This window comes from Schistocerca cancellata, chromosome 6 (assembly GCF_023864275.1).
Source record: "Schistocerca cancellata isolate TAMUIC-IGC-003103 chromosome 6, iqSchCanc2.1, whole genome shotgun sequence".
In the NCBI taxonomy this organism is placed as follows: Eukaryota; Metazoa; Arthropoda; class Insecta; order Orthoptera; family Acrididae; genus Schistocerca; species Schistocerca cancellata.
Genome location: NC_064631.1, coordinates 512,851,196 through 512,863,475, shown reverse-complemented (window position 1 = coordinate 512,863,475; position 12,280 = coordinate 512,851,196). Strand labels below are relative to the sequence as shown.

At 41.1% G+C, this 12,280-nt stretch overlaps 1 protein-coding gene across 1 annotated transcript in view; it reads left to right on the top strand.

The window, feature by feature from the left end:
• LOC126190954 (1-acylglycerol-3-phosphate O-acyltransferase ABHD5-like) overlaps positions 1–12,280 on the top strand; it is a 113,749-nt gene that overhangs the window by 50,859 nt on the left and 50,610 nt on the right. Inside the window, exon 7 of the mRNA XM_049931614.1 lies at positions 6,874–6,991. Within this exon, the coding sequence (XP_049787571.1) occupies positions 6,874–6,991 (118 nt within the window). The remainder of the gene's footprint in view (positions 1–6,873; positions 6,992–12,280) is intronic.

Below are 12,280 nucleotides of genomic sequence, written 5' to 3'. Positions count from 1 at the left end.
ACTTCACACATCTAGTCAGAGAAGCACTCTCTTTCTTCGACATCTACCAGTGACAGGGGTCCTTCTCCGAATCTCTCTGTTCTTTCAACATCTATACTGAAGGCCTGACACCAAACAGTGGCTGAACGAGCCATGGCCTTTGGGTCCCAGAGCTGTCTGCTCTTCAACTGTCCACATGCTCAATGCTGATAGACCCATGAATGAATCGTGCCCACCAAAGGTTACGAAGGAAAAGAAGAAGAAGAATCAAAATCAGGACAATGCTCCTCTATTGTCCCTGGAAGTGCCAGATCTCCCTACACATTCGGCTCCTGAACCGATGTATGCGGATGTGTTTCCATCCTCACTGATGACAGGCTGTGATGCTGTGGCATGACCGGTCCTCCAGGGTTCTTCTCGCCTAACCGGGTCACCAGTCGCATGATCATTCAGTGAAATTGTAATGGGTGCTGCTGTCATGTGCAGGAACTGCAACACCGTATTTTCTCTTCTTCTGCAGTTTTATTTGTTCTCCAAGAAACCTACTTCACTAGTAACCATTTTCCAATGTTCTGTGGTTTTTGTGCATGTGATCAGAACTGTGGTGGTCCCAGGAGGGCATCTGGAGAGATCTGCACTTCGGTTCATACAGATGTTGTCAGTGAACTAGTTCCTCTTTGTACCTAGTCAACCTCAGTGATTACCATTTGCAACGTTATCTTCCTCCAGGCAAGCCATTTAGCTATGTTGACTTGACCACATTAATCAAACACCCCCTCCTCCCCCCCACCCCTCCGCTCCCCACCCACGTCACCTAACCCACCTTTTTCCTGCTTGGGGACATCTGGACACCACCCCCTGTGGGGAACTACCACTTCATCTGGTTTGGGCCCTCTAATTGATCCTGATAGGATTTATCATGGATTTTATGAGTTTTGAGATAATGCGTCACCTGTTTATGAACACTGTACTCTGAGATTTTAGATACTGCAGCTAGTATGCTGATTGACTTATAATCACTTTTTGATTTTGGGTTATTTGCAAATACTGGTTGAATTAAGCTGTGGTTCCGCTTAGTAGAGTGTGTATGACTAACAAGAGAAAGATATAAGATGTCTGTGAGGGCTGCAATAACAGTATCAACAATGTTTGTAATCATACCTACACTGTCCATCCAAAAAGTGCTGATATTGGTTTTATTCCTGATGGCTAAACAATGTGGCTGCAGTAACTACTGTGACAGTTTGAACTAGCAACTGTAAACAACATATGTACATTCAACCAATCCGTTGTGAGCAAGCAATGTTAAGTAGTGGACTTGCAGGTATAGTGCATCAGTGTTGTTGTTTTGCAATGGAACAATGAACTGAACATGTCAAAACCAAGTATTCAGTATAGTCTCCAGAATGTTTTGATAAAGAGAAAAGTGTGTGCAAAGTTTGTCCTGCACACTGTGACACCTGAACAAAAACATTGACACATGGACATCTACTGCGACTTGATTGAAATGCAAAATGCAGACAGTTCTTTCCTGCAAAAAAAGTCATCATGGGTTTTGAGACTTGGTGTTAAAATATATGTACCAAAAACAAGAAAGTTCAGAATGGGCCTCTGACAGTTCACTGAGACCAAAGAAGGTGATTGTGACACAGAAGTTGAATAACCTCCTAAAGAAGGATGTTTCTGTTAGTTTCACTTGGTTGTATGAACGTTCTGTGTGTTTACTCATGTGGGAAGAGACTGCGTAAATAGCTTAAGCATTGAAATCACCGTCTTAACGTTTCTGTTTTTTATTAATCAAGTCTTGAAACATTTTGGACTTACAAGGCATGATGACTTTGTCATTTACTGCCGCAGAAGGGATTCTTGTGATTACTTTCTGTACTGGACATGTAGAAAAATGTTTTAAGAAAAATGCATTTGTCAAGAAATTGCCACATTGTGGCTGATAACTTATTACAAATTGAAAATTGACTGCTGTTGGGAAAAAATCCTTCACTCAATCAGCAGAGGCTTGAAAAAGAATATCAGAGTTTGCTTTTACTATGCTGAAGGTGTGCAGTATTTTCCGCAGTGCTGCAGAATTCATCACACTGCGTACAACAGACCTGGCATGGCTAGCTTTTGTGATAGTGGAAGGTGTGCTGCACTTCACTTTGCTTTGCTGCTAACTTCATATAGTTGAAAGGTTGGGTTTTGCTTGAAACTTCTGTGTGCAGAATAACATTTATTCATTATTTGGCATAGTTCTGGTGTCAGTTGTGGGTGAACTCTCTATATGTGGACAGAACGTTAGAGGCATATTTTTCATAGAATGCAATATGCCTGCGACTAAATTCTCAGACTTGAGCATCTAAAGCCATCTCATTGCTTTTATCCTGTCATGGAATATGTGAACAGTCATTTGTAGGGTATCATGTTAATTATTTTTAAGTCTCTGTAGGTTACTGTGTGAGGTTTTCCTCTTGTGGTCTGCACTGAGTACATTAAAACTGTAACACTGTCAGCAGAAAGTTCTGGAGCAGAAGTCTGAATAGCATGAATTATTTTATCTGTCATCTTTGTAATTATATGTATAAAGGTGTGACTGTATGGTGTGTGATGGGTTATCTCCAGAGGTTTGATACTCACATATTTGAAGTGGAACAGTCTGCTTAAATTCTTTGCAGAATGAGATTTTTAACTGCAGGTCTGTATTTGTTTCATCCATAATGATTACCTGCTCATTCTGTGGCACTAGTGAGGACAGTGCTGATGGGAAGGATGATAAAGCATCAATTTTGATGGTTTAAATATTATTGCAATTAAAGATTTCTGATTAGATACCTTTATTTTGAAAGAATCAAGAACTCTGCTTCCCTTTCACCATTTGCATCCAGTGTACTTACTACCTTCGATTTTAGATCAGAGCAAACATAAGCTCCCACACCACCCCTGCAATGGGTTACACAGTTGGTCCTTAGCAGTGTATAACCTGATAGAGCCAGAGGAGCTGTTTGGTTTGAACAATGTATCTGAGAGAAGGAAAATGTGAAAATGCGATTAGTGGAACAAGTCATATAATTCGTCAAAGTGGAATCATCGACCACCACACATTGGCGTGAGTGACGAGCAGCTCGCAGCTGTATCCATTTGTAGCTGCCTGGAGTCTGACTTGTACTATAGCAACCTGTGGGCCAGTGTTTGCTGAGGCAGACTGGCAGTGTCCTGAAAACGTTTAGAAAATTGTGCCTGTAGTTCCTCCAACACAGAAACGAATTCATCAGAAGTTGCGTTCTCTCTGACTTTAGAGAGCGTAGGGCAATGGGCGGTATTCATTTTCATGAGTTGTTCCTTCCACAATTCGAGTTTATTATTAAATGCATCCACTGTTTTCATCAGATCAGAAATAAGCTGCTACTCACATTGCAAAGTCTTATGGAGAGCGTTCAATTGTGCAGTCAGATCAACTAAAAAGGCGAAGTCTGCAATCCATTTTGGATCTTCTAATTTTGGCTCTGCCTTTCCTTTTTCCTTCAGGAACTAAACAATAGCGAGTCTTAAATTGAAAAATCTTTCGAGGCATGATCCTCGACTTAACCAACATATTTCCCAGTGGTAAATAACATCTCCGTACTCTTCGTTCAGTTCCATGAGAAGCTGTTGAAACTGACGGTGTACTAAGCCATGCGACTTCAAAAAATGTACTGTGGTGACTACCAATTTCTTCACGTGCTCCAAATTTGCATACTTAGCACAAAGAGCTTCTTGGTGTACAAAACAATGAATTCCGTACAAATCTTCTGTTGATCGTCCTAGTTTTTTACGCAACAATGCTACAAGCCCATTTTGAGCACCTTGAATTGCTGGCGCTCCATCTGTGGTGACTGAAACTAACATTTTCCAATTCAGGCCAACAGCTTCAACTGCCTCTTCAACTGCTTTTAGCAAGTCGGTACCCCTCGTTGTGTGTTTTATTGGTACTAAATCTAACAGTTCTTCCTCCACGTGCAAATTTGTGTTGACTCCACCAACGTAAATCGCTAGTTTTGTTGTGTCCAAAATGTCGGTCGACTCATCCAAAGCAATCGAGAGTGCAATAAACTTGCAGGCACTATCAATTAACTGCCTGTAGACATCCGCTCCCGTACCAGCTATGCGGCGACCTATTGTCTGTCTGGAAAGACTAATTTCACTAAACTTCTTTACTTCCAGTGGCGTCAAGAGTTCTGCCGCCTCAACAATACAGTCCTTGATGAAATCACCATCACTGAAAGGCTTATTTGCTCTTGCAATTTTGAGCGCTATTTTATAACTTGCTCTTAAAGACAGGTTGCTACGTTCAGTTGCAGGCTAAAAAAAGGAAACAAAAATTGAGTGAACTCTAAATTCGAATTCTAACAGCAAATATGTACAAATACAAACATCAGAAACACAAAGATTTATAAGTGGTACTCGCATTTGGTCCGTCTCGCTGCATAACACTACATCTTCTTAATTCTGCCAACTTGTTTGATCTATCAACCCAACTAAATCATTAAGTCCTTTGTGTGTGGTGTTATAATGCTGTTCTATTGCAAATTTGCGGTGCCTGGCAAGTATGCGACTGTATAATAGACATTGAGAATTTTCATCCTTCTCTTCGAAAAAAATATTGCAATTCCCATTCAGCTCTGAAGGCTTGTGACGTGTCACTACGCCACCTCTTTGTGAGCGTGTGTTCCATTGCAACAACAACTGTACAGTACTTATAAACTTCCTACAAATCGCTAACAAATAGCGAGGAATAAATATGGCTGCCACTATGAATTAACTAATGCACCCTATGCCGGATGAAAAGATGTCGCATCGCACAGCTAGTCTAATGTCGCGCAGTGCCACGAAAGACCAAGGAAAGCTGAGTAGTGGCAAGGTGGACCGAGCCCTGGACGGCACGCGTGCAGCACATCTGTACAAGCGTGCAGTTTGGCACGCTGTGGCCATCCCTGTTGTAAGAGTTGTTTGGTCACATTCGCCATGTGAAGTTGGGCATTATCATGGGAAAAAACACCACCTTTTGACAGTAATCCTCGGTGCTTGTTCTGTATTGCATGGCGCAATTTCTTAATGGTCTCGCAGTATCCATGTGCATTGATCGTTTGGCCCCATGGTAAGAAATCAGTCAGCAAAATGCCTTTTCTGTCCCAAAAAATGGTGCACATGACTTTTTGAGGTGTCAAGATTTGCTTAGGCTTAACCTTCGTTGGGGATGAAGTGTGCCTCCATTCCATTGATTGCAGTTTTGTTTCAGAGGCGTCATACGATACCTAAGTTTCATCCCCTGTGACTATCTGATAAAGAAAACCACCACCTTCTTCATTGTAGCCTGTCAAAACCTGAAGTGCACTGCCCATGCGTTGTTTATTGTGTTGTTCAGTAAGAATTTTGAGTACCCAATGAGAGCAAAGTTTTTGAAATTTCAGTAACAATTTCATGAATTAGTGATCATGAGATTTGCAGAACTTCCATAGTAAGGGCACTAAGTGTAAACTTACGGTTGTGCTTAATCTTCTCGTCAATTGTGTGAGCCAGTTCATCAGTAACCACAGACGAGCATCCACTTTGTTCTTCTTCGTGCACTTGATCACGTCCTTCTTTGAACAGTCTGACCCATCTTCTAACCACTGAATCACTCATAGCATTTTGTCTGAAAACCTCGCAGATTTGCCGGTGCATTTCCTTTGGTTTAACTTTCTCTGCATTTAGAAAATGAATCACAAATCTGATTTCACACGCGGCAGCATTTTCAATTACGGCTGACATTATAAAGAAGCACCACAAAGCACACATTGGCAGCAGCGATCTGGAAATGGCGCACGTCTTCTCCTTGAGTCGGAGTAAATGCTGCGCATGCTCGGAACTGCGATCGTAGCGCTGCCACAGATAGAAATAGAAATGGAACTTACTTTGTGGATGACTCTCATATTTTAAGTGAGTACACACACATCAAAGACTGTTGTGACTGGCAAGCTTTCGGAGCCAGTGCCTCCATCTTCAGGCAGAAGGGTTGAAGGGGAAGGGGAAGGGGAAGGAAGAAGAGTGAAGGAAAAAGATTGGAGAGATCAGAGATCTAGAAAGAGTCCCCAACAATCAGTCTTTCCTTCTCATCCCATATGGTAAGTCCCCCTGACCCGCAGTTCTGGGTGACTTTCCCAAAATCTACCCCTTTTCCTCAGCCACCCCAGTCCTTTTCTTCACCCTTCTACCTTCCCCTTCAACCCTTCTGCCTGAAGAAGGAGCCACTGGCTCCGAAAGCTTGCCAATTACAACAGTCTTTTATGTGTGCGCTCTGCTGACGCATGATGAGTATATGTTTTAATTATCCAATTAAATAATTTCATCAATAATTGATGGTTTTTGTTGTTATAAATGTATTTTAAGGTTTAAATAAAAGACTAATATGTAAACTGGTGTCATATCGCTATACTTCTTAGATTCTCTCCACATCATAATGAGAGGTTGCAGCCATGATCCCTGGACTATGCTATAAATAACTAGCAGGGGCTTACATTCTCAAGTGTTATGAAATTTCAGAATTAGAATACACCATCTGGTATTAAAGATGTTAAAATTTGTTTGAAAACTATATATTAAGCTCATCATATTGAATAGCTCTCTGAGTAAGAAGATAACTGTTTGCAAAACTAATCCTTGGTCAAGTGAATGGATACAAACATCATTAGCACAATATTATATAAAATAGCTTGTTTTGTTTGCACTTTTATGAGAAATATCTGATTTCAGATACAGGTCCAGTGATGAGTATTGGTAGATACATGGTTGTTTAACTGTTTTAAATTTAAATGCCACTGTGTAAATATAATGGAGTTATAGCTCTCAATTTGATTTTGCAATAAGAATTAATAATCATTTCAGGTCAGTGGCTAATTGAAAAGGCAAGACCAGATATTACGAGAAAATTTGAAACAGCGCTCTCAGATGACGTCAAATTGATCCCTCAGTACATTTACCAATGCAATGCTCAATATCCTACGTAAGTAGTGTAGCATGCAATGTCATGCATTTTTAGTATTACTGTTGTTTACCAGGTCACAGCACTGGCTGAAAATAAGGTGAATATATAATTTGTGCAAAATATCGAACTAATATTCTTTGTAAGGAAAAAGAAGAAAAAGAAATTACCTTTTTAAAGTCAACTATTACAAAAGAACCAATTGACCATACTGTCTTATTTTAATTCCGACAACCATATTTAGCTTTACCATGGCTTCCTTGCAATCATTAAACTGAATTCTATGGTAGCTCTTCAAAACGGACGTTATTGACTTTCTTTTGTGTTTTTGTTGCCCGTGAAATGTTAAGCCCCAATCTTCCTTTCTTTTGTGGAATGTAATCTGTACATGATACCAAACATTACTCACCACGTAGGAGAGGCTATGAGCAGTGGACGAGCATGTAGTGAAGTCAAAAAGTCGTAGCTTTTGGCCAAAGTTCCACTTCAGACATCCAGGTTGCTACTTTGGAACAACAGAACTTGTGACGTTCACCTGCTTTATTTCTTCGGTGATAGTCCTCGATGTCAATGTACTGCATTGTTATACTAGCTGAAAAATTAGGGGGTGGAATTTCAACATTAACTACTGTAAATGATGTAGCTGACAGTTTGCACAATTTCGTTTCACAGTTCTTTACTTTCACTGTTGACAACTCCCCCAATATTACACAAATATATGGCCAGTTCACTATTGGTAAATGTTGATAAGCCTCATTAATAGGTTGCAGGCAACATCAGCATACTGCTACAATAGTTTGCTATTGAACATCTATGAGCAGTATAAAACCTAACCACACAGTTCACAGTTTAAATTTACATGTACATATACATATGCATTTTCAGTTACACCGTCAGTGAGAGAGCACTGTGAGTTCCTGCTGCTAATAAGGCAAGTACACCATTTGTTTATTACATATCTTTATGAGTTTCAAACAGGAGCGAGTTCAGAAATGGATAGGCACTGTGATTGCTGTGTACAGATGCGAGCTGAGTTTGTGACCCTTTGCTCACAGCTCTAGGCAGTGTTGGCTTACATTAAACAGCTTGAGGCTGCTGTCAAAGGTCATCACTGTGGAGGGTCGGACGTGGGGATGCAAGGGACATTGAGCACGACCCACATGTCCCCTGATCGATACACTGCTGTGCCTGCCCTGAGTACTGCCTGCTCTGAGGTTGACCCCTCACCTGCAGTCGAGTAGGAGATCATTCAAAAGTCTGGCAGGCAGTGAAAGACTTTCTGTGGGGCCGATCGTAGGGCCTCCCTGGTTCGTTTGATGAACAGGTTTTGGGCGTTATCTGTGGCTGACGAAGTCTCTGAACCAGATGCAGTCGTCCACCATGTTCCAGAAGAAGCTTTTCGGCCCACAGGGTTTGGGTGTTCACAGAGGGTGGGTTTGCTGGTAGTTGCAAGCTCCAATGTTAGGCACGTAATGGGACCCCTTAGGAACACGGCTGCCAAGGAAGGGAACGAAGCCATTGTGCATACCGGGGGGGAAGTCATTCCGGATGTGGAAAGGGTGCTTTCGGATGCCATGAAGAGTACAGGGTGCAGCCAACTGCAGGTGGTGGCCCGTGTCAGTACCAGTGACGTGTGTCACTTTGGATCAGAGGAGATTCTCTCTGGTTTTGGGTGGCTAGTGGAAATGGTAAAGACTGCCAGTGTTGCTTCTGAGATTAAGGCGGAGCTCACCATCTGCAGCATCATTGATAGAACCGACAGCGGTCCCTTGGTGCAGAGCTGAGTGGAGGGTCTGAATCAGAGGCTCAGGCAGTTCTGTGACTGTGTAGGCTGCAGATTTCTTGACTTGTGCAGTCAGGTGGTGGGTTTCTGGGTTCCGCTTAGAAGGTCAAGCGTCCTCTAAACACAGGAGACAGCTACAAGGGTAGTGGGGCCTGCGTGGAAGGGACTGGGCAGTTTTTTAAGTTAGAGGGTCCCAGGAAACCACAGAAAGGGCATCTGTGTAAAAGGGGGCAGGTAAAACACAGTAAGGTAGTTGTAGAAACAATCAGCATTTTAGTTGTAAATTGTCGTAGCTGTGTTGGGAGAGATCAGAGCTCCAAGTCCTAATAGAAAGCTCTGAAGCTAAGCAGTTATAGGTACAGAAAGCTGGCTAAAGCCGGAAATAAGTTCAGCCAAAATTTTTTCAAACGATCTTACAGTGTTCAGAAAGGATAGATTAAATACAGTTGGTGGTGGAGTTTGTATTGTTGTCAGAAGTAGTTTGCCTTGTAGTGAAATTGAAGTAGATAGTTCCTGCGAAATACTACGGGTAGAGGTTATTCTTGACAATCGGACTAAACTGCTCATAGAAAGTTAATCAAGTCACACTGATACCCAAGAAGGGAAATAGGAGTAATCCGCTGAATTACAGGCCCATATCACTAAGGTTGATTTGCAGTAGGGTTTTGGAACATATACTGTATTCCAACATTATGAAGTATCTTGAAGTAAACGATTTACTGACACCTAGTCAGCACGGATTCAGAAAATATTGTTTTTGCGGAACACGACTAGCTCTTTATACTCATGAAGTAATGAGTGCTATTGACAGGGGATGTCAAATTGACTCCATATTTTAGATTTTTGGAATGCTTTCAACACCGTTCCTCACAAGTGTCTTCTAACCAAACTGCTTGCCTATGGAATATCGCATCAGTTGTGTGACTGCATTTGTGATTTCCTGTCAGAAAGGTCACAGTTCATAGATATAGACGGAAAGTCATTGAGTAAAATGGAAATAATATCCAGTGTGCCAAAGGAAGTGTTATAGGCCCTCTATTGTTCCTGATCTATATTAATGGCATAGGAGACAATCTGAGTAGCCTTCTTAGATTATTTGCAGATGATGCTGTCATTTACCATCTTTTAAAGTCATCAGATGACCAAAATAAATTGCAAAATGATTTAGACAAGATATCTGTGTGGTGCGAAAAGTGGCAATTGACCCTGAATAAAGAAAACTATGAAGCTATTCAATGAGTACTAAAAGAAATCTGCTAAATTTCGATTACGCGATAAGTCACATGAATATGAAAGCTGTAAATTCAACTAAATACTTCAGGGTTACAGTTACAAATAACCTAAATTGGAACGATTACATAGATGATGTTTTGGGTAGAGCAAACCAAAGACTGCAATTCATTGGCAGATTACTTAGATGGTGCAACAGATCTACTAAAGAGACTGCTTACACTACACTTGTCCATCCTATCCTGGAGTATTGCTGTGCAAATTGGGATTCATATCAGGTGGGACTGACGGATGATATTGAAAAAATTCAAAGAAGGGCAGCTTGTTTTGTATTATTGCGAAATAGGGGAGATAGTTCCACAGACATGATACGTGAATTGGAGTGGCAGTCATTAAAACAAAGGCGTTTTTCATTGTGATGGGATTTCCTCATGAAATTTCAATCACCAGTTTTCTCCTCTGATTGCAAAAACATTCTGTTGGCACCCACCTACATCGGGAGAAATGATCATCACGATAAAATAAGAGGAATCAGTTTTCTCCTCCGATTGCAAAAACATTCTGTTGGCACCCACCTACATAGGGAGAAATGATCATCACGATAAAATAAGAGAAATCAGAGCTCGCACAGAAAAATTTAAGTGCTCGTTTCTCCCGCTCGCCGTCCAGGAGTTGAACGGTTGAGAGACAGCTTGAAGGTGATTCATTGAACCCTCTACCAGGCACTTAATTGTGAGTAGCAGAGTAATCACATAAATGTAAAGTTCTTGCAGAATAATATGGTACATGTGACACTATTTTTAAACAGACATTGTCATCAATTGTTCTAACAAGCAGCCTATTTTTGGTACACTTACTCCACTGTTAAGTTGATGCATTGTTGTTAACCTAACCAATACATGTTTCACATCTGAAGATCGGCTATGGACTGACTGTCTCAGGACCAAAAATTGGTCCTTTATATATCCTCACAATAATAGGCACTGAAACTATACATTGTTCGATGTTTAAGTTACAGAAATTACAATTAAAACAACTCATTCAATTATCTAAATACATAAAAAAATTCCTTCTTTTTAACAGTTCCTTCTGCCACATATTGGTTTAAATAATGTAATTAACAGATATAGTTACACAAACAATATTTTAGACAAAGCGGGTAATTATTTTGGTATTAATTAAGAGCTGGCTTTGCTAATGTTTTCGAATAGAGCCAAATAAATACTTTAAGTATCCTAGTAGTTCTTCTTCCAAATATTTATAATTAGTACAGAATTTATATTTGTTTATAAGTCAACGATAGTATCTAAGTCATGTAAGAATTACTGATATCTCCCTATAATGATCTGTAGCAAAAGATATTAACTAGGAATGGTCAAAATAAATTAGGAAATTAATTATATACACAAAACTAAGCACAAAATTAGATTTGGTGCTACATTCCTTAAGACTGAGGGCCAAACTTTCTCTTTTATGGAAATGCAGATTATACTCGTGCATGTTAATTGTAATTAGGCAAAAATGAAGATAAAATGAATTTAAGGGGGCAGATGGCAAAACAAGAGAGAAAGTAAAGAGATCCCAGTTTGCTTCATCACAAACTTTCTCCTTTATAAAAAGTATCAAGTGTGTATCCATGTCCAGCATCTCCTCCCACATCTCTACATCAGTTTCAACCAAATTTGGCACACAGACAGCAAACCAATGAATTTAAGCACAGTGTGTGTGTTAGAACACCGTGTTCCCATAGGAGGAGAGGTACCAGCAAAGATGATTTTTTAGCCCCTGCCGTGTAGGCTTCCCACATGCCAGGTGTGTTGTGGAGGAGCAGTATTGACCTGTTTTACAGGGCAGCCAACACATTAAGAACAAAAAACAGTACTGAAGCCCCTGCCCAGTACGGCAGGCGTGTTGTCAGATTAGTATCGACCTGGCTTTGACGTGTTTTGCAGGGGCTACAGGAGTGGATGGCTGCAGCTTGGTGATGGTGGAGATGGGTAGGGGAGTGGTTGGACAGAAGGGGGGACCAAGAGAATTGGATAGAGAGTGGGGGCAGGAGGAGACAGTTAGGGGGAGAGGGAGCTGGAGGGATGGACAGGGAGAGAGGGGGATGAGGGGGTGGGAACAGAGACAGGAGAAATGGACATATGGAGGTGTGGGAAGGAGTACATAGACAGTGGACTGGCAGATGGACTTTGAGTGAGGGTGGGAGAGATGGACACACATGCGGGGTGGATAGGTAGAGACTGGGCAGAAGATGATGGGCAGATAGAGAGAGTGGGAGTAGGAGGACATAG